Source organism: Podarcis liolepis (assembly GCF_965112155.1).
Source record: "Podarcis liolepis genome assembly, chromosome: 5".
Taxonomy (NCBI): domain Eukaryota; kingdom Metazoa; phylum Chordata; class Lepidosauria; order Squamata; family Lacertidae; genus Podarcis; species Podarcis liolepis.
In genome coordinates, this window is record NC_139556.1 from 35,048,311 (window position 1) to 35,072,125 (window position 23,815).

General features: G+C 42.2%; 1 protein-coding gene across 1 annotated transcript in view; it reads right to left on the minus strand.

Annotated features, from left to right (window-relative positions):
• MICU1 (mitochondrial calcium uptake 1) overlaps nucleotides 1-23,815 on the minus strand; it is a 130,777-nt gene that overhangs the window by 87,009 nt on the left and 19,953 nt on the right. The window contains exons 2-4 of the mRNA XM_083503116.1: nucleotides 23,067-23,228; nucleotides 6,717-6,903; nucleotides 490-652 (exon numbers count right to left, since the gene is read on the minus strand). Coding sequence (XP_083359242.1) covers nucleotides 490-652; nucleotides 6,717-6,903; nucleotides 23,067-23,227 — 511 coding nt within the window. The 5' untranslated portion in view covers nucleotide 23,228. The remainder of the gene's footprint in view (nucleotides 1-489; nucleotides 653-6,716; nucleotides 6,904-23,066; nucleotides 23,229-23,815) is intronic.

Consider the following 23,815-nt stretch of genomic DNA (forward strand, 5'->3'; position numbering starts at 1 on the left):
TAGTGATGTGCCACAGTTTTCATAAATTTAGATTCCCCCCTCCCAACAACTTCCTCTATGACAGGGAAGCATCCACTTATATTTCATGGTAGCCTTAAGCTAAAAGCAAAATTATGAGTTGAAAGGCTGCATAATTAGCTTCTATTTCCATCTACTCCAAGCTCTGTCTTCAGGGGAGAAATTTGTTTCTGCTACTGCAACTTTTCAGTATTCCCTGCAATTAAGTTGCCCCCTCAACGGCCCCCAACACTGGGGGGAGGCCCTACAGTACCTAAGAGGCAACCAAAGAAGTTGAAAATTAAATCATCATCCCTGAGCCTCATTTCAGGAAGAAATAGCCAGAGCCAATATCTCTACATAGGAATTTATAGCTATTGATAGTTGACAAATTAAATAAGCCAATCAACCTTTTAAACAGATTACAATAACAAAGAATTCACTTCTGCATAATCACATATACTTGCTATCATAATATACAAGGTCACTTACTTTCTGGTTGCTTTTCATTTGGAGTTATAGATCTCACAAAATCTTGTGGGGTCATAAATACTTCTGATTCTCCATGTTCACTTATTACTTTCAAGGTTGCAAAATATCGAAAGATTTTATCTGGAGTTGAGTACGCTCGGATCCTGTTTTCATACTCCATTACCTAAAAATATCGAGAAAGAGAACATCAGATCCCCCCCATTCAAACAGCACAAATATTTGCTTTGACAAGTGTAGGTAATTCCATGTACAACCCCTGCAAAATGCTAACTAATAAAACAACTTACTGTGCTACATATAGAAAAGGGAATGATTTCGTGATGGGCAGAGTTATTGTTAAATATCGACCCAACCAAACACTTTGGTTCTTCACTTTTCTTTGGGTCCTTTATCACTATAGTCTATTCTAAGCCCTCAAGCATGATAATTTCAACAAGTCTTTATTAGTCCGTGACCAAAATCATTCATTCAACAAGTCCATATAGTGTACATCAGTAAAAAGTATTTGCAGCCGTTCCAGTAGTGTGGCATTTAATAATAACTAGCAAAACTGCCATTGTGACAGGCAGGGGGTGTTGAGAAGGCTGTGCATGTCTAAATAATGGGGACACATGGCACATATACATGATATGGAAATCATCCACTTATATGGGAAACATATTGGGGGCTAAACTTGCTCCCTCTTCCTGATGACCACAATGTCTAGGACAGGTTGCAGGTTCACACCCATGCTAGAGTGTGACTGAACGGTCAGAACTAGTTATTAAAATGTTGCATTTCGAACAGTAAATGTTGTGGTCCTTGCACACACACACCCTTTATAACTCATTTAATTCCATTTATGAATGGCTTCCCAGCAAATATTCTGAATCAATATAATAATAAAAATCACCAGCAATATAAGAAACAATGTCAAATATTTTTTAAAAAATCAAATCCAATTCAGGTACACAGCCTGGGATAAAAACTTTATTTATAACTATTGTTGGAAAAAAATTTAAAAGGTGACTGTGTCTGATATATAACAGAACAGATTTTGTTACCCAGTTCCTATACTGAGTCAAACAGCTTTCCCTAAGGCCATTTATCAAATTCATGGCATATGTGAAAGGGGTACATCCCCCACGCAGACACATGATTACTTTGCCACATTAGGCCTTTAATCAACCAAATGGCCATTTTTCAAAATGCTCTCACTTTCAAATGTCCACCTCCACCAGGATTTGCGCATTAGCTTTAAGAACTCTGGTTAGGAGCAGAGTGAAAGTGCTTGACTGTTTCATAGAAAGTGGGGAGGAGGGGAGTGACTATGCAAACAGGTCATCAGAAAACTACCTTCAATCAATACTCTACAGTATATTTTAAAGAAATTCAATTCAAGGCACATAGCAGCAGAGCAAAACCACCTGAAGTTCAGCTTACATCAGCTTCCCATCTTTTGCATTCTTAATAAACTGCAGCTTAAGGTCAGACAAATCAACTGAAAAAGGAAGCAAGTGCTAACAACTCTTCCAGCTGTTTATCTTAATTTAGCATGGATCTAAGCCTGGCTAAATTTTGAAAAATAGGACAGGGAAAAGCTGACACAGCAATTTCATGACCAATTGCAGTATCTGAAGTCCTCTGTAGCCTGGTTGTGCTTTCTCACTGCTGTTAAAATCCAAATCATTCCACGTTACGGACATAGCTGTCAACTTGCAGATTTGAAAATAAGGGACCAGCAGCCAAAATAAGGGACCTGCAGCCTCACCTGTTCCGGGCACTCCAGTCTTCCTGTCCTTCTGCAGTCTGGTCAAACTCATGCTGGTAGCTTCGAGAACACTGTCCAACCAACTTTGTAACCAGAGGTTCAACTGAATAGAATCTGAATCACATGCACCACAAGCCCTATGCAGCCTCAACTTAAGATGGCTCCCCGGCCTGGCTTTGCACTGCAAAGTTTGCAGCAGCACGTGCAACAAAATGGTGTCCAGCATTCAAAAAACCCCTCAGCTTGCATTAACTAGCCACACACAAGGCATGCAAGCTCCACCCCCCAGTCGTTCTTAGACTTCTTATTGGGTGAGCAACACAGCCAAGCAACACAGTTGGAGCCTCCCTCCTCCCTGGCTGGCAGGGAGGGAGGGAGAAGAGCTGCTTCCTTTGAAATTTAAGGGACATAATTTAAGGGACATCTATCAATAAGGGACAGCAGCGGGACATGGCGCTGGAATAAGGGACTGTCCCTTCAAATAAGGGACACTTGACAGCTATGCGTTGCGGATTGTACACACCTTATGCAACAATTTGATTCAAAACTTTGCAGGAACATGAGTAAGAATCTGTCTGCTGTTGTCAGTTACTGCAGTCATACCCTACCTCTCCTTCAAATAACTCAGGACACTGTACATGGGACATTCTCTATTTTCTGCTCACAACACCCAGTGAGGTAGAGTTAGGCAGAGAGGTCTTGGCTGGTGCAAGGTCATCCTGTGAACATCGTGGCAGAGCAAGACCTTCATCCCAGATCCTTGCAGTCTAAGTGTGACACACTATTGTCTACAATGGCTTCTTGTATACCTGAAGGAGTGTCTCCACCTCCATCGTTCAGCCTGGACACTGAGATCCAGCTCCAAGGGCCTTCTGGTGGTTTCCTCACAGCAAGAAGTGAAGCTACAGGGAACCAGGCAGAGGGCCTTCTTGGTAGTGGCACCTACCCTGTGGAACACACTCCCATCAGATGTCAAGGAGATTATATAACCTTTAGAAGACACCTGAAGGCAGCCCTGTATAGAGATGCTTCCTATTTTTTTATTGGTTTAATGTTTTATTATGTTTTTATATACAGTGGTACCTCGGGTTACATATGCTTCAGGTTACATACGCTTCAGGTTACAGACTCTGCTAACCCAGAAATATTACCTTGGGTTAAGAACTTTGCTTCAGGATGAAAACAGAAATTGTGCTCTGGTGGCACGGCAGCAGCAGGAGGCCCCATTAGCTAAAGTGGTGCTTCAGGTTAAGAACAGTTTCAGGTTAAGAACGGACCTCCAGAACGAATTAGGTTCTTAACCTGAGGTACCACTGTATGTTGGAGGCTGCCCAGAGTGGCAGTCAGAAGGGTGGGGTACAAGCAATAAATTATAATAATCATCATAAATATGAAAAATACCGAGCGCTAAGAGGACAGAAGAAACCCATCCACTGTGTTTCCTGAATATTACTTAACTGATATCTTTGTCAGTTACCTAAATGAGAAGGAAAGCAATGAGTATGCAGCATACATTTTACTGGAAAAGCAACCATAGATGTTGCTGAACTAAAACTCCCGTCAGTTCTAGCAAGCATGGCCAGGGATGATGAAAGTCATAGTTTACCAATATCTAGAGAACCAACGGTTCGCCACATCTGCCTTACTGCAACTGTGTGCCCTAGAATCCACTGGAGTTCCATAGCAGACCATGCAGAAAAGGCTTCTGAAAGGCTGAGGAGCTTGAAGAGAAAAATGGCTGCTAACTTAAAACCCACACAGCTTGTCCCATTTAAAAATGTTTCATTTGGCTCACAGAATCTTTAGGAAGACAATGCGCAAAGCCAAGAGAGGGGTGCCAGCAATCTGAAGTTCCATGCTGCACGGTAATGGCAGAGATAAGTTGACATTTATTTTCATTTGGCAGCTTCCTGCAGCGCTCTAATGGGTAACGGGGTTAAAGAAAGATGCTCTAACATCTCACCTTTTGGCAGTGCTCTGAGAGCACAACTGTTACTTCAAAATAAAGGGACCGTGGGCTACTCCGCTGGACCACGGAGGGCAACAGAAGGGGCACAATGCACAGCCACCATCTGTTGTGCTATTTTAACACTTGAAAAATAAACCTGAAACAAGATCAAACTCATAAGGGATATTTCAGCCTACAAAAAGGGACAGAAACTTGGCTTTGGGTATTTGTACCTTCCGCATCTGCAGCTCTTTCAGACAATCCAAAAAGGTTAACGTACAATCAGTTGCTTAATCAACAGAAGCCACCAGAGGCACAAGCAGACCTTGTAAAAATATATTCATGCTACAATTTTAATATCAAAACAAGAGTAACAGTTTATCACAGGATCAGAGAGAAGGAATGGTAGCTTAAAAAATAAGCACGATCAAGAGAAAAACATGACAGACTATAGACTCCTTGACTTCCAACATCAATGGAACAGTTAGATCAGCACCATTTGTACCACCCAGACCAGAAATATTCCTCATTTTCAGACTCAAGGCTTACTTTAATCCTAACTTACAACACTGGAACCATTTTATTTATTTGACTGTATATACTGCTCTTTCTCTGACTGTCAGTTGATACTGGTAAAATGAATATTATGCGATGTACTGCTCCCATTTAGTATATATAATGGATCAAGACAGCTGTCTGCATTTTTGAGCTCTCCTTTTGTTGTGGCTACGGATTATTTGGGGGTGTTCCCTATAAGACTGCCATGATGAACTCCTCCACTTCAAAATTTACTACAGCCTCACCAGCTACAAGTTTATTAGTTCCTTTTACCATATTAATGATTTTAGTAATATGTTGTAGACAGCTCCATGGTCATTCAGGGCAGTCCAACTAAAGAAAAACTTTATCCCTCCCTACTACAGTTTTATTGACTTTATCCTGGGAATTGTGGAGAGAGAGGGAGAAAGAGAGATATGTTTAACATATCAAACCAATTTGGTATAGTTTCTTGAGATTTCCTTTCTTCATGCAGAATTTTTAACCAAAATGCAGTCATTCCAAAAAATCAGGTATCAACAATTCACCTCCAAAATTTATTAAGAGAGAAGACTCCCCCAGCTAATTCTAGCTACTCAGATTTAGTGGCTAGGAAGGTTGCTCTTCTGGCAAATAAAAACAGAGAAACATGGATGTTTCAAAAGTGTTTTTGATTTTTAAGTATTTGTAAAAACCCAGCCATTTCTGATCACTGCATTTCAGCAAAATGGAAATCAAAAGTCCAGCAACTGTCAAAACAGAATAAAATAAAGGATTCCTCAGAGACAAATTCCCTTAACTAAAAAAGAGAAGTCTCATCATATTAACACCCATAGGGCAGTAACACTTGGAGGAGCTAATAACTTTTCCCAGACATTACAGAAAAGTCCTACTGCTGTATAGAACTATTTCCCCCCAAATGAATTACTACCTCTCACACCATTCATATTTCTTTTTACTGGTCATTAACCCTCAGTCACATCTGCACCTTTCCCTTCTCCTGGTGTTCCGAAGACTCAAAAAACGTGGTTCACAACAAGTTGTCAGTCCCTGAGTTATTCGTACATGAGCAAGTCGCAAGGATTTATTAGACAAAAGAACTATTATATTCTCACTTCCTTCACTACCGAGTCGCACTCCAACATGCCTTGCGTGTCAGCCTTGATTTACTCAGCCATTTTTAATTGCCTTCTTTAATGGTATCAAGACAGAAATGTTTCCAAGTCCTAAAGCTTAAAACAGATTTCATCTCCCCGCAACCCTCCTTTTTAGGTATATCACAATCATAAAACAGTTTGCTGTCGATTGCGCCACATATAAATTCATTAGCCTACCAAGAATGCCAGGACACCCGAGAAGCTCTTCTGCATAGATAAAAGCACACATCCAAAGCACACATTCTCCCCTAGGATGAAATGAAAGAGCAAAGAGCCTTTGGATGTGTCTCTCAAACAGCAACACACCACACAGTACCCAACTGCAGTTTATTTGCAATTGGGCAGAAGTACGTTCCGTTCAAAGACAAACACATCCATTAGTTCTTGGCCAATGGAACACCAGCTCACACCCGAGCTAAACTAATTAGAATTACACCCAAACAAGGTCCGAAAGAAGCTCTTTGAATCCCAGTCATCATTTTCTATTGATCCAGAATTGTATAAACCACCAACAAATTGGTAGTGAGACAAATGGGACATAAAGCTTTCTATTAATGACTGCCTAAGAATGTCGCAAGAAGAGACATGCAGAACAGATGGAGACCCGTGTCATTCCAGATGTGGTTGGTTTCTAACCTGCAATCAGTCCCAGCCAGTATGACCAGCGTGAAATGAGCTGTGGTGTACCCTATCTGTAGGGCCACAGATCTCCTATCCCTGCTTTACATTTCTACACACACCTCAGCAACTGAAGGCCACAACAATTTCACACCTCTTGATGGTATAACTGACTGCAGTTTAATGCAGAATATTCCAGTGCAACAAGAATACATACCTTACGGTCCCGAAATCCAGACCTCTGCTTCTTCTTCTTCTCTTCGACTGGAGCATCTTCATCGCTTGACTCAACAGCTTTCCCATCATCACTTCCTTCATTCACTACTTCTTCTCTGTTCTTCATCTTCTCACCAGGCTCTGCCCTTATGTCATGTTTCACAGATGATGGTGCTTCTGCATGGGCTCTGAGAGAAAACAAGAAGGAAATGTGAAGCAGGAACGTCTGATCTTTTAAAATGCCTGTCAGATTGTATTTTTGAAAAGCTACAAATTCAACATGAACTTTGCAATTAGATCCTTCTGCAGAGAAAACCTTGTTCTAGGTACCCAACAAACATCTTCTGCATTTAAGGATTATTAGCCCGACATGCAACCCTTAAATAGGATTTCTTAGTGCAAGGTGGACCTAAAAGATCATAACCTGATCAGTGCCAGTACTAAAGGAGAAGATGTTGATTGCATTCAGACAATAGTCTATGGCTTCAAAAACCATGATTTTTAAAGCTAAAGCTAAGTATTACAGCTATGCGCTCCTCAGACCTCCACTCTTCCCATGCCAGCTTTGGCCTAGATCTCCATGCCAAAGTAGGTACACGGTGGGAGAACGGAGAAGCATGGCATTCAACTAAGGCTTTACAAATCATGGCTTATGAAGCAGTGGCTCAGCATCCAATGTAGTGACTGAACAAAATCACTGCTTCTTAACGAGCAACCTAATGATTTCCCCCCAAAACAACAGCACCCAATGCCAAGATTTTACACCCAATATCCACTCACCACGTATACCTTAAATGGCAGATACAAAACTTCCAAGGTCAGAAGCAATAAATAAACCTCACTATAGGTTTAAAACTCCCTGGCACGATGATTGAAAAAACACAATTCTACTGACCCCAGTGAATGGGGACTACTATACTGGTGCATAATCTCAACAGCATCCAACAGTCTCACTGAATGTCTTCAAAAGTGGTGGAGTAAGTTTCAGAGCAGTTCTTTCATTCAACTGAAACAATATTTTATAACTGCCTACACAATGGGCATTTTCCGGACTGTGACTTCCATGGGAATGATGGAATTAGGTTGCTAGATGTAATAAACTTTCTCTTGCCTCCTTTTCTTGGAGTTTCCAAATACCATACCCTTTGCTAGGGGAAAAGCAGACAGTGTATATTGTACAATAAATAGATGAATGCTGTATATTGTACAAGTCAAGATTTTTAAAAAAAACATTTTTTAAAGGGAAATGCAGCGCAGTGTCTCTCTTTCTCGACTCCACCGAACCCAAGTAACTAAACTGTACTAAAATTACTTTATTCTGTTTTTTCCAGAATATTGACAGAGTCCACATTGTTAAGTGAATTTCATACTTCCTCATCTGCTCTACTATATGATGAAAGGGAGAGGGCACTAGTGCTTTCTCCCCAGAAAAATATTGATCAGAAAATGCTTCTCACACAAGCCCGAAAATTCTTTTAACTTCTCTGCCCCAAAATAAACAAGCAGTTAAAGCAATAAAGGAAGGATCATAAAAATTGGTTTTGCCTTCAGAACTGCAGCGTTCACAACAAACAACCTGCTCAGCCTCCGCTCTGTTGATTTATTTTTGATCCCCAACAAGTGATGAACTGGGCTGCATTCCTTTCCTTTATGAAGCTGCAGAACTTGTAGTGCAAAGGATTGATCATAATGGTAACTGAAGCTCCTTGGCCATAAGCTATGAGACTGGAACCCAGATGCATGGCACAGGGAGTCTCTGCTTTGCAAACGCAGTTCCTGATACCATCAGGAGGAGGAAAGTTAAGTGCTCAAAGTTATTTCGCAGCACAACCCTATGGATGTCTATGCTGAAGAGTTTGCCTGTGAAACTCCAACTTTCTATATTTTGGGGGAGCAAACAAGGACATTTATTACATTAAATAAACATGGCACTTTGTAGAGTAAGATGAGCAAGAAAGAAGGTCCCTGTCCAGAAGCGCTTGCAATCTAAATTTCAACAGAAAGTAGGATGGGGCGGAGAAGAGGAGAAGAAAAAATAAAGGAGCAAAAATTTGTGAATTCAAGTTTAGTTTTGGGGAGAGGGGGCTTAAAGCCTTAAAGCCAAACCTTCATGGGAAGAGCGAGTCTTTTGGTACCACACTGGTGTTCTCGAAGGAAGCTCTATAGACAACCAATAGCAAGGGAATACAGTCATACCTCGGGTTAAAGTAGCTTTGGGTTGAGCGTTTTCGGGTTGCGCTCCGCAGCGACCCAGAAGTAACGGAACATGTTACTTCCGGGTTTCATAGCTCGCGCATGTGTAGACGCTCAAAATGACGTCATGTGCATGCGCAGATGCGGCGAATTGCAACCCGTGAAAGTGCAGACGCGGGTTGCGTTCGCTTCAGGATGCGAACGGGGCTCCGGAACGGATCCCGTTCACATCCAGAGGCACCACTGTATGGGTAGAGTCATTTATGGGTGCAGAATACAGGGCTAGGTAAGAAATGGGCATAGGGATTTTAAATAGGAGAGGCATTCCTCAATATACTGTGCTATTTTCACAAATATTTGCGAGTTGCTAGATTTTCAAGTCTGACCTAGAATCAACTCCGATTTTTAGGGTATAGATGTACACATATCCACACACACACACAGTTTCCATTAAAATGCAACAGAGGGATCATGCGCTCTCAGTCTGAGAAATCACAAGGAAGCCATGAAGAACAAGACTGTCTCCCAGGAGTGATGGCCTCTCAAGTCCAGCTCTTCACACATATTTCCTCATTGCAAATATATGAATTTTAAACAGATTTAAGACTGGGGGGAAACTAGGACATCTGCTTCAGGAGAGGAAAAACCCATACACTCATTTCTCTTCATGCTAGCTGCTGATCAACCTCTGACACGTAGTGTATGTGACAGACTTGAAAGCACTAATAAATTAAAGCACTCTGCAGAACACTAGGGAAGTATTAAATCGTAGAGAAATGCTGCCAGCGTCCTTTAAACAAAGTCACCATTATGAATGCAAATTAACATACGCCTAGGTTATAATGATAAAACAGCAAAGCATCTACAATAATGTAAATCATAAAAATTTATGAAGCTTCTGCTGAGAAGTAGTGTTATTGGCTCATAAGGTGCTGGGCAAAGCGATATAGGAAAACCAGATTTACAGTGAAATCCTATTCATATCTCCTTGGAAGTACATTCCAACATGTTCCGAATGTGCAGCCTAAGTCTGCAATCCCATACCCAGTTTCCTGGGAGTAAGACCTACTGAATAGGACCTCAGTGCAAACATATGCAGCATAATGCAGTCAATCGCCTGCATGAATTTGTCCACACATCTGTTAGTACCAAAAAGAGAGAACCTTTATTTTAAGAAAATTAATTATTTAGGAATCTAGGCAATCATATGAGTGTCGGGGATGGGGAGGGAAGCTTATCTGAATGAGTTTGTTAAAAGAGTAATTCCACATATGTGGCTATCTCTACATTTTTAATACTCTTATAAAACCAACAAACTTGTAATTGAAAACATTGGGAACATTATGCAGTTAATAATCAATCTTCGATCTGCTTTACAATACATCTCACATTATTGACTACCTACAAAATATGATTTATGCAGCCATATTGTCACTTCAGCAAACATGACCCAGAGCACTTGTTCTGGACTCCAACTTCACTACTGGGCATCGTTAAGAATGACATGAAGACTTGCTATTGAACAGTTTTGGTCAGGGTATTCCAGAGTTTGGCTCGTTATCACATCAGCAGAAACACAGAGAGACTCTATAATAGTACTTTCTACAGTCTCTATTTTTATCAGTCTTTTCCACTGGTGACAATAATAATGGAAGGTAAAGTACTGCAACCAGATCATAAAGCTTATGCATCAGAAATTATGGCAATTATTGTCCCTGTATTGAAGTGGGAGGCCAAGAGATATTTGCTTATCTAAGGACAATTTCACTCAGGCTCAGGCAGAGGTGAGATGCAAATGGGGGCCTATCTGGTTCGCAACCAACTCTCTTAACCACATCTTCCTATCAGCCGCAAGGTAAGTTCATTAATAGGTATCCCCATAAAACGGGACAAGAACAATGAGCATTCAATCACCAGCCAGGCCTCTGTACTCTTTTTTAATGAGGCTTTAATTTAATTTAATTTTCAAAAAGATCTACAGAAAAGGGTGAAGTGATCATGGAGGCTCATAGGAACCGTGCCAGGAGTTTTAAATAGGAATACGGTGCAGTTTCTGACTGATAGAGGATGTAAATTCTTCCTTGCACCAAAGTGATAAAAGCCCATTAGTGCATTAAAACATGAAAACTCTGTGTCCAAGAGGAAAGTGCTCATTCTTCAAATCCAAACAGAGCTGCACTTGCCAGGACAGTTTCAAAAAGCCGCACAAGGGGCCCAATTGCCTTGCAAATAGGCAAAACACAAGGGAAACTCACTGCTTGTCAATTGGGCTCATAAAAAGGACAAGTTGCTATTCAATTGTGTTTTGTCTTCTGCAGAATGCTGTACTCAGGCTGGCATGGAGGAAAAAAATCTATATGTATTCTTGGGAGATATTCCACATGTCAAATCCACAACTGGGCAATATCTGTTTTAGCACTAAAGTGTCACAGTATTGTGAGAATCTACAATTCGCTCTGAGAAATGAGAGCTGGCTGTGTAGCTCCTCTGGAGAACATTTACCACCACTGGGGAATGCTTTAAAATACAAATAGTATATAGTGTGCACCATGATTTCCTCTCCAGGCTTACTCTGTAGGACAACTTTTTCCACCCAGTGATATGTGTTTTTAGTTTAGCTCCTAAGTCCAATAGGAGAATGAGAAAACAGTATTTTGAATCTGGAAATTGAAAAAGAGGGCAACCCACTACCACAATCTGTTTTCCTATCTTTTATTGCCTTTGAAAATAGTTGGATCAGCCATCAGCAAGCCCTCTGCATACTGACTTCTCTGATGATGTACAAATCTAGGAACCTCTGAATATCAGCTTGATGGGAAAGAACAGTTGCTGGGCTATTGTGCTCTTGAGGTTCCCAGAGGCATCTGGCTGGTCACTGCAGGAAACAGAATCTGGACTACACAAACCTTTGTTCTAATCTAGCAGATCTCTGATGTTCTTGTACGACAGAAACCCTGCAAGATGCCATATATGCAAGGGCATATCAGAATTTCTATGCACATACAATCTCACCTAGTTCATTTGGGACACTGTGGGGCTCCTATTTGATCTTTCTCTTGCCCCACAATAACTAAAAGGGAAGTTCAAACCATTACTACAATCATTTTGGGGATCTAATTTGGTCCAGATCCACTCATTGCTTCATACTCTGCCTGAGGTTCTACTATTCTACTTCTCTCAGTATGTTGCTTTGCGAGGATTTGGTCCCGAAAAGAGATCAATAAGAAACAGGAATGAATTGATCTCCTTACTGATGCTTCCAAGAGACCACAGAGTTTCCCTGAACACAAAAGTCTACAGTATTAAATAAGACCCTTGAATTCTGAAACTCTCTTCCCAAGAGCACTTTCCAAATAGAGACCACAGGCATTCCTTAGCATTCATCTTTCCACCACCAGTCCCTTGTCCAGGCCCACTCACTGGTGTCAAGAGATTCGGAGGACATCTCTGAGTAGCCCCCACCTGCTCCTCACTGGGATTGCCCATTCACTTGAGGTGGGAACTGGAATATATTTCTAATCTACTCCTAGTAGAGACAACTATGTAGGGGATAGGGATGAAGTAATTGAATTCCTGCCTGTGTGCATAGAAGATGACTGAAACATGATTTATATGAAATGGGGATGGCAAGGCCACTTTGCCAAGTATGCTGGATTTTCAGAGATATATGCTCAGACTAAGGCATTTCCCAAAAGATTAGTATCTGTATCATATTACTGTACACTGTACCATATAAAACGGTCAAATGTGCAGTAGCCCTTCTGCTCATTAGGCATTTTTAAACTGTTTCCTGCTGACGAAGACATGCTAATACAGAGCTAGCTGATGATGGGTCTAAAGTACATATACCAGGAAGTTAAAAGCTTAGCTAGTTAATTTGAGCAATAAAATCATCCTTTACTCACTTTGAACCACAATATTATCCCCAGAAAACAGTCATTATGCTATTACCTCTGCTCTGCTGTCCCCAGTTTGCAAACATACATTTTTCAAAGCTCATCAGCTACCATTGGTATTGACTTTTTATGAGGTACACGTTTGGACCATGAGCACTAACATAGCATTACAGAATTATATAGAACAGATTTCATTAGCAATTGTGGAATTAGAATTGCAAACTAGTGTGCCACCTAGTAACTTTAAAACCTGTACTTTGAGGGTGAAGATGAGAACCACCTATTCTCCATTAATATTTTTATGTTGTTTTTAGTTTGTGGATTTAAGTTCTTATACAGCAACTAACTACTTTAAATTATGAGTTTCAGTCCCTAATTTCTTCTGTGAGGTACCAAAAACTTGCTGTGCAAATTTTTCCATCCAAGGGATATCACAGCGTACCTTCCTATGAGATCTGGAGCTGATAGAGAATTCTATTATAAGGACTCTTTTCCATGCGCAAAGCAAACAAGTGGAAATTGGGGCAGTATTCTTGCTCCATCAGCACAAGGACTTATGCTTGTACAAGAAAACTCCCCCCTCCTCCCCTCTGCACCCCCTAAACATGTTCTAGGGTTCCAACAACCCTCCAGAGCAGTTTTAGGAAGAGCTCAGGCCCGCACAGCGAGAGGAGGAAAAGAAAAGTTCTGTTGTGCAAGTGGAAATCCTTGTGGTGACAGAACAGGTTAGCTGGTTAAGTCCTGTCCTTCTAAGCAACTTTAACCTATGTTGCCCAGAATCAAAACTTATCATACAGGATTAAAACATGTTCTGAACCTGAAAACCTGTCTTACCCACCTGCCTGTATAACTGGGTTGGTACACATACATGGCAAACCAAGGTTTACTCTTACCTGAGTAAGCCTTTGGCTTGTATGCTCTGTTGTTCCCTAAATGCTGCACCTATCCTGCTCAAGCCAAAAGGTGACACTACATCTGGCAAAATCTGGTTTGCTCTTGTCCACCCAAAACAGAATAGGAAACCACATTCAAATCATGGTTTCCAAGTCTGGCTCGGAAGGCAAGTGCAAGCCATTGTTTGCTCACTAAGATGTAGCACAAACAAACAAAAATAAAAGAATAAGAGCACAGGAGGAATGGGACCACATGCGCCCAAGGTCCACACAAGTAACACCAAATTCACAGTGAACCAGTTATATATATGTGGCAGCTCTGACCAGTGAATCAATCTGCAGGATTTCAAAGCAAAGGAGTTAAAACTTAGGACAGTAAACAAGAAGAGGAAGAGTGTGCCTTGCCTATAGGAACACACTTCCTAAAGTAAGGCAGAAACAGCAGAACCCCAGTTGACTTTCAAGTACTATAGCAGGATTTTCTGTTTCTTCCCAATCTAGATTCATCTCCTACTTGCAAATGTACAACAGTGCCACACAGCTCATTAGTCACCACCTGGATGCACAAAAACAACCTTGCTTTTAACACGGCATGTTAAATTATGCAATTATGCCACTGCCTTAAATGCCTCTGCAGTTGCACTGAAGAGCCTTGCTCACACACCTACACAATAATTAGTGATGTCAGAGCAAGACCGTAAACAAATTTGCCCAAGTCTGCTTGACTGAAAGCCACAGGCAGCCTAGGGATTTCCTCCTTGCCTCTCTCAAAGTACATTCGGATTTTCAAGGGGAGAGCCTAGGTCACAAGAGTACCCAACAGTGTGTTGGGAAAGACACACACATTTTTCTGTAATGGGCCACATTCCCCTAAGGGTAATCTGTTGGGAACCCCATGTTTCTTTCTATCACTTCCTTCTCTCCCTCCTTCCCTCCTTCTCTCTTCCTTCTCACCCAGTTGCAGGAGAGGTGGCTCAGTATGAACTGATCCCTGTTGAAATTAGGCAGAGGGTTGCATATGTGCCTAGGGCCATATTTTGCCCAACTCTACAATAGTGGGATTAATGCAATGTAACAGTGTGATTACTATAATGAAGGTGTGGGGAACTTTTTCCTGCCCGAGGTCTTCACTCTCTTGCGGGCAACTTTCCAGGAGCTGTGTGTCAGTGATGGGCAGGGCTCTAATGAGCAAAACAACTGCTGGGACTCCTACCTTTGTATGCTTAGCTACATTCCAGTCGCACCAAAGCCGGAGGCCACACACACCAGGCACACCCTCTTCTATCCAGGAAAGTAAGACACATGTCAGGCAGGCAAAACATGTGAGGAGGGTGAAGAAAAATATATATATAAAGGGCTAAACAGGAAGGCTTGGAAAGCTGCATTTCACCTCTGGAGCAGTGGTTCCTCATCAGTCCACTTTCTGTATATAAAAGAGAGTAAGTCCTAGCTAAGATGGAGATTCTGAAACACAGAACAATATCTAATAATAATAAAAAGATCTGAGCTTGTGGGGTGAAGGAGAAAGAATAGCAGAGTTCATCACCTGGTCGTAAGAGGAACAACAGATCAGTAGTAGAGCAATTATGTGCAGGCAGAAGATTTCAGGTTCAATCCATGACATTGCCAATGAAAAGGATCCCTGGTAGCAAGGCAGGGTAAGACTTCCACTGATATCTTATAAAACTTCTACCAGTTGGAATATACAGTACTCCATCCACAAGGAAGGGCTAAATTTCAGTAACAGAGCATCTGCTTTTGATACAGCCTTCTGGGTCAATAACCAGCAACTCCAGGTATGACTGGGTGGAAATCCTGTATGAAATCTGGGAGAGCTGCTGCCAGACAATACTCAGTTTGGACCACTAGACAGACCCAGGGTCTCAAGTAATCATGCAACAACTTCACAGAATGCCATGCAAAATTTATATAAATATTAGCCAAGCATTTCAACATGCACACAAAACTGCCATCCTGTAAGAACTCTATAAAAGTGAAAATTTGGGGGAGCAAATTTTCACAAATCCTGGAGAACTGAAGTATGTAAACTACCCAAGTATAATAATAATAATAATAATAATAATAATAATAATAATAAAAAATTGTATTTATATCCCGCCCTCCCCAGCCGAAGCCGGGCTCAGGGCGGCTAACAACAATAAAACAGTACAACAGTACAACACAACACAACACTCTAAAATCATTCATTATAAAATTAATTCAAATCAAACCAATGGCAATGGCAACCATTGGGCCAGCATAACAACATATTTACTTTGACAAAGACAGAAAGAGGAACAGTCCTGCAATGAATGGTAAGCAAAGCATTATCTAATATCATGTTATTCAAATCAGCAGCTTCTCCCAGCAATAGTAAATGGTAGAGAATTGTAGGAACTGCTTGCTCACCCCTCACACTCACTCAAATTGTGACATATACCAACACAGAAGGACTGGATTTAAACATCTACACTATGCAAATCATAAGACTTTAAAATATGATGGTGACGGAACCTTTCCCTGCCTCCCAAACAGGAAAAAAATGCAAGAAATATTGTGGGGAGGAAAACCCATCTGCCATAAATCTGGCATAAACTGATGGGCTCTTTGTAGCAGAAACTGAGATGGAAAATGCCTCAGTTAAAGAGGAAGGACAGTGGTATTTTCTAGGAGGAGGAATGGAGGTGGAGAAGAGTCAGATTTTCCAAACAGAGAGAATATTTACTAAACCTTCTGCTCTACTATGAAAATCATTCAGACCAAGACCCAGTCAGATGTAACAGTCACCATCTCTTAACCAGAACCAGGAGAGAGTTCCTTTCTTTCCTCCAACAGATAGATTATCTTCTTCTTTTACTCCCCTCAACATAGGAATTTTCTTCCTGTCTCCCTTTTGACACTAAATCATAGTATATATGTACTGATGTTAATTCTACTCATAGGAAACCACAGTTTGAAGGAGGTTTTCACATTTTGGTTAGTGCAGGTGCCCCCTTAAAACCAAAAACAAAAAAGGAGGGGAGAAGAGGGGGAGAATCTCATAATCCCCTGTTCTCCTAGCTACACAGTTCAAAGAGCAGGTGCATTGCACCCACACCAAACCAATGTCATTGATAACTTTTCACTACAGGTTTATCACTGGCCTCACTGTACATTATCCTCACACACAGCCAGGCAAGGAAAGTGTCTGCAAAAGCTGTGCAGTTACTCATGATATAGTTATAGGTTATTTCCTGGATTATTCTGGACAAATACAATTAACCTCACATGGCCAGATACACAAGCCACAGGACAACACAATTAAATGCAGGCAGCGGTAGATAGCCAATTGTTTTGGAAAAACAGATGCTACTGATGCCCGCTAGTGGACCAGATGTAAATCATGCTATGCTTGCGCATGTGTTGCAAGCAGACGTTATAATTTTAAGAACTGGACAGATAAGAGCAATATAGGGATCCTTACTTTGAAAAAGCCTATAAATTCAACTCCCCAGTTGCGTAATAAAAATCTAATAAAGCCACCAAAGAAACAAATTAGCCAGTTTCCTGGAGGCTGCATGCAGATGTTCGGAGGCAACGCAGCTGAGATAGATGCCAGCCATCTGCAGAATGCACAACGATTGGATGCCAATGCTAAAATGAGTTGCAAATACTCAAGATTTACTGAAATCAATGCATCGTAGGGGTGTGCAACTGTTTGATTGCAGCTCTCGCATATTTGTTATGCTTTGATCAATCTGGAGTTTTTGTTTACGAGCCTTTCAATCACTCTGCTTCCAGCTTCCCTTGGCAACTGGCAGCAGCATACTGTTTACTTTTAATAGGCAGAAGTATTTGCCACACAGGCTTCAAAGGGACACAGTGCCAGCCGATTCATAGTGGAATGTCTTTAGCAAGCCAAGATCATAAGCATATTTTCTGACAGGTCAGAGTGCAACAAGCTTGATTTTATCCTCACAATTCACAACAGCAAAAGCAGCAGGCTGAATTGAGGCAAGAGGAAAACTCCTCTGGTTTGGAAGATACAGGTAAGGAAGGAGGTCAAAAAGGAAAATAGGGATTAATTGATTTCATGAGCAAATCTTCAGGTTTGATGCATTATGTAGCATTAAGCCTTCTGGAGGGATCAGCATTTAGTACCACTGAGTTTCTTAGCATGATTGTGGTTCCCTAAACAGGATTTACCAACAGCCACCAGTTTAGAAGTTGTTTCCCATGTTATCCACCAGAGGGTGCCCATGCTGCTCTAGAAAAACCAACCGACAGAATTAAAAACGATGTTTAAGTTCCTGAGTTTGTAGTTCAAAGAAAATTCATTTGCCACTAATACATGGGGCATGGACATTTTCATCTTAGAATTACTTGCAGCAGTTTCCTTGCTTCAGGTGAAGAAACTGGCGTGGCACAATTACTACACCTCAAAGCATACTTCATTCTAATAATAAAACACCAATTATGCTACTGATATCCGAATGAGTCATTAAAGCATGCACAGCCATAAATATTCAAATGTGCCTAATAAAATCCCTCCGCCTGACAAGCAATTCCTATCTGTTGAGTCGGATGTAATTGTGCCACACGGTGAGAGGACTTTTTATTTTCCTGTGGCAATGTATGAGTCTTGCCCTCAGCTATTCAACAGAAATAAGGGAAGCTAAGTTACTAACATGACTTTAGGACTTTAGACTTTAGGATGTTCTCCAATCCTCTTTGAACCCAGAGCTCCAGGAAGAACCTATACACCAACACTTGAACCACCTATACAGATTCTTTAGTCTTATCAGCTTTCTATTTAATTTGGGGGAAGAGAAAGAATATTTACTCAAAGTTTACACTTGCAGCAACTCTGAGGAAGCTCCACATTACTAGCTCAGGGCAAGTAAATTGGACAGGATTCTGCAGGCGCAGAATAATATTACTAAACTAGGGAAAACCATCAACTGTATCTGGAAAATAACCATACGAGGGACCAGCTCACACACATCAGCTTTTGAAGGGAAGATAAGTGCCTATGACCCAGGCTTGCAAATAGCCACTGGCCTGGGTCACTTGTGATGAGCAGGACTCACTTCCAGGGTGCTCTCAGGTCATCTACACACCCCAAGTGTACACATGGCTGGGAAAGTCAGAAGTGTTTGTGGGCTATTGAAAATGGCTTTAAAAGGCTGCTAATAAAGTGTATGGTGGACATATTCTGAGCAGTAACGATCAACTACAACATCCAACTATATGTCCACCAAATGCCTCCCTATGCCTCCCCCATGCTGTTCACTAAGAAGAACACAACTGTCAGGCAGATGCCTACCAGGCATGCAACATATGCATTAATATATCAAAACAAGGCTTGGAGGAGTGAATGAGTGTGTTACAGAAAATCTAGCCCAGAGAGAACAGAGAACAAGCCTTCCTTAGTCACTGCTTGAAAATCTCAAGAAGCCCTAACAATGAAGCCTTCTTCCAGCCCAGTAGTATTGGAGATGGGGAGAGGCTAGGGAATTGAAGAAAAACTGCAGCCGTAGACATGGAACTGGGGCAAGGATAAATGCCTTCTAGCAATGAACAAGCTAGATGCAAGATTAGTATGCCTGTCAATGTTCAAGAGCCTTAATTTCCATTTATAGAAAAAATTGCCCTCCACTGTAAAGTTTAACTGCTCTCACCTCAGCCTCATATAGCAGAGATAATAACCAGCTTTCATTCTTATAAAAGTAGATCTCTCAATATCCATGTTCCTAGGTTACCTCTATTGCCATTATGAAACCTTAAGGGTGGGTGGGGGGAGTCCGCTCTGAAACTGCATCATGTAACCTCTACAGATGTATTTCCATTCGTGAAAGACAACTCGCATTTCAGCCAACCAGAATGCTAGAAATGTTTTCCCTAGATGGGTTAAGAACTGCAAGTGTCATTTTGTCAGCAACTTCTATTGCCCATCAACAGACTCTGTATTTGCAGCTAGTAATGACTGGGCACCTTTACCACAGATATGACAATTGTCTAGGCAGAAAGCTGTCTGGGAAGAACTTCTAAAAGCATCACATCTTAACTTTAACCTTGCCAAGCTCCTGTCCCACAGCTTCCCCTCCTAGAAAACCTTGTTAAACTACAACTGGGAAAACATTATTGTTTAGCCTGGTGCAGAAAAGACTTTTGACTCAAGCACTGCATAGAAAACCATGCCCAATCTTTCTATGCCAGGGGAGAGGAATGTTTTTCAGCCGCAGGGCTACATTTCTTTCTGGGCAACCTTCCAAGGGCCACATGCCAGGAGTGGGTGAGGCTAAAAGCAAAAATGGGGCAACAATTGTAAGTTTTACCTTTGTATAGTAGGCTTGTTTTAATGTGTGTGCGCGCGTGTGTGCGCGCGCACACACACACACACACACATACACAGAGCTTTCCACCCTCCAACCAGACAAAAAAAGGCATTATCTGACTCCAAGGACACAGTCCACCCAGGAGAAAGCATTCACTGTGTGAAGCAGGGCCAATGAAGGATGCAGCCTAGGAAGAGTTCTAGGAAGATAGACAGAGAGGCATTCGACCCCCAGGCCTGAAGTTCCCCATCACTGCTCTGTGTGATCTGGACACAGAGTCAGGGGCTGCAGAGGCCCCAGGTGGGGAGCTGGGTCTGGGTCAGAGCAAAGAGCTGACTGTGGAAGATAGCGGGACCATTGCACCTGAGGCAGTTGGATAGGAACCTACCAGACCACCTGGGCTCATAGGGCCAGAACCTGGATTCTCACAGGTCAGAAGGGCCAGATAACTCCCAAAACGCACCACCACTCTGGCAGCACTGGAAGCTGTGGAAAAAAGGAGGAGTGCCCATCTTCAGGGCCAGAGGGCTGGCCCTTTGAGGCTCTGAAGTTCTCTCAACGGGAAGCAGGCTGGAGACAGAGGTATAAAAGGCCTCAGCCCGTCTCAACCTTTGTTGCAGCCAGCTGCTCACTCGGAGCTGTCCGTGGTCCAGCACCCTTCCTGCTTTCTCCTATGGGTTCCAGCACAGGACCAGAATCCAACATTGCCTTTGGTCTTCCAGCTGGAAGATCACGGCCTGATCTAAGGTGAATTGCAACAGTAACACTACAACCAGCATACAGTAGCAAAGAGACTGTGTTCCACCTTGGAGAAAGTCCCTGGCTCAAGTCTCACTTGTGCTATGTGCTTACGGAAGACCACTGCACTCTAAGCCTCAGCCTGCGTGCCCCACCATAAGAACACAGAGCTCATAATAGTGGCCTGCCTTATAAGGTAGCAGTAAAGACTATTGAGAATGATTGGGTAGCATGTTGAGGATTTGGGGGAAAGGACTAGATGTAGTATTTCTTGAGCTGCCATGCAGTCAGCTCATGCAGATTTTAAAAGCTGAATCCATGTATCTTTAGAGCAGATCCATGGCACAGTTAATTTGCAAAAGGGTGTTTGGCAACAAGTTTTGAAATCACAAAGTCAGGCACCTATACTGTGCTTTATCCTCGGGATTAGTTAGAGAGCACAAATGTTGATGCGTGAGGATGCCCATGCAGCTGAAGTTAATTTCTATTGTGAACACACTTTCTGATCCAGATTCACAAGCAATACTAATCCCTGGGAAACCAAGAGGAAGGAAGAAATACACACCACACCAAGGTAGTTAAAAGAAGTGTTTTCCCCAAGAAGCCATTAGAGTTGCTGTAGAAAAGCCCACAGAGCCAATTCATCTTTAGGCACAAACGGAGGGCCCCCCTGCAGTGGACAAGGATTACTATAATGGGCCTTCTCATTGGACTCTTGATTAAGTGCCACAGCTCTAGAAATAGACTACTCAAGGTTAACTGGAATATTGGAAGCCACACACTCCTTATTAGTGTCACATATCATCACAGTCTGTGCAATGCAAGGGATGTTTTGGGGGGGAAAGAAGCAAAACTACTATCCTCCCACCCCTGAGGAGGTTGCAGTTTTGCAGCACAGCAAGGATTCATATACCAATGAAAGCATATTTGCTTAACTAATTGAAGGAAAACAAGCACTGTGTTATATTGCCTCTGCAGCGGGTGAACCTCCCTGATAGAATATTTATACAAAGCCTCACTTTGAATTAGTTACTGTTCCCAATTAGAAGGATCCCCCTCCGGAAGTTTACATAACCTTGAGAGGCTTCTGACTTTACCTTCAGGTGTTTAAACAAGTGCTTGAGAATTCCTTTTCTTTATTCCCATTTCTATTAGATCTGCCTCTGTCCTATCATGACCCCTAACATAGACAAGGAAGGTCCTCTTAATGTTAACATGAATCAGGACCACAAGAGATTTCGTATAGGCTGCTCAACTGTGGAATTCCCTTCCCTTAGAGTCAAAATCCAAGGTCCCTGAGGCTGCAATCCTAAGCATAGTTAGGAAATCCCAGTGAACCGAGCAAAGCTTGCTTCTGTGTATACAGTAGTACCTCGGGTTACAGACGCTTCAGGTTACAAACTCCGCTAACCCAGAAATAGTACCTTGGGTTAAGAACTTTGCTTCAGGATGAGAACAGAAATTGTGCAGCGGTGGCAAAGTGGCAGCGGGAGGCCCCATTAGCTAAAGTGGTATCTCAGGTTAAGAACAGTTTCAGGTTAAGAACGGACCTCCAGAACGAATTAAGTTCTTAACCAGAGGTACCACTGTACGTGCTTAGGATTGAACCCAGAGTCTTCCAAAAGAATGAAATGAAACTGGCTTTTTTGACCAGGGTAAGAGGTGTGTTTAAATATGATAAATATGATAAATTCCAAGTGGATTACAGCAAAGAGAAAGTGAGGGGCAGTGAAAAAGCACCTTAGTCCTTTCCAAACCTCAAATAAAGGGCCGCATCTTCCCCTACCACTGCCAGAAACATCATTTTCTCCACAACTCTTCTCTAAGTTGGAAACTGGGACTAGGTAGCATCTCTGCAGGCAGGGAAGCATATTTGGCTTGAAGATGTCTCTGTGGCATTAACAATAAGCAAATTGTTTCCCAGTCAAGTTGCAGAAGGAGCTATTTCCAAGAAAAACCAGCAACTGTACTTAGTCACTATGCAGGTCAGAGCCAACATGCTGCTTCAAGTGGTTTCAGAATACTATACAACAGGATAAGAAAATGCCCTTAAAACCATTCAAGCATATTTGACGAGAGCTTCCTTTGGCTTGCCCAACTCATTGACGAAAATACACTGGACATAAAGAAGTGGTTGAAAGATTAGCACTTCAGGTATGTAGCCCGTATTATCAGTGCCGTTCTGCACATGGGACAAGATTTGTTCAAAATCAGCTTAATGGCCACTACAAACAGTAATTTGTTATCAAAGCAACAGCCTGAAGTTTAGTTTTGAAAGTCAAAGAGAGCTGCAATGGCAGTTCAAAGCACTTACCTTTTCCAAAGAAGTCCAGCGCTTGCCGTTACAGCTGTTGTCCCTACAAAAGCCACCATCATGAGCCTACGCCGGCCATGGAGGGAATGCGCTGTTCCATAGTGACGTCTAGAAATGGCAGCTAAACCTGCTGCAGCAGGGAGAAGGCGGAAGCGCAACATCCTGGGGAGAAAAGCAAAGAGTGCGATGAGGAGGGCACCACGGTGAGAGCGGAATATTTGCATTATAACTGTCCAATCGGGTGTCCTTCAGGGGACAGGGAACCACATGCACGTGCAGCCACTAAGTTCAGGAGTGGGTAACCTGTAATCCTCTAGATATTTCTTCGTTTCAACTTCCATCAGCCCAGCCAGCATGGCCAAATGTCAGGGATGATGGGTGTTGTAGTCCAACAGCATGTGGCGGGCCACCACCTGCACTAGGTTGTAAACAGGCCAAAATGTGGAAGCTGAACTGCAAGTCATAACAGCAGGGTTGGATGGAAAACTGGGGGAGATCCAGAAGAGGAGGGAATCCTGCAGCAAAACCAGTCAGAGACTGAGGTCTGGGACACAGACCCCATCTAAAAGATGGGGGCTCGATTGAGGATGTAGGCAATGCTGCTCCAAAGGATAATGCTGACAAGCAAGGAGAGGAAGAGTAGGAAGGTAGACTGACAAGCATCTCTACATGGGGCAAGGCCAAGAAGCCACAGAAAGGCTAGATCCTACTAACACAGAACCTGGACCTGGAAGCATGAATGGGCAGGC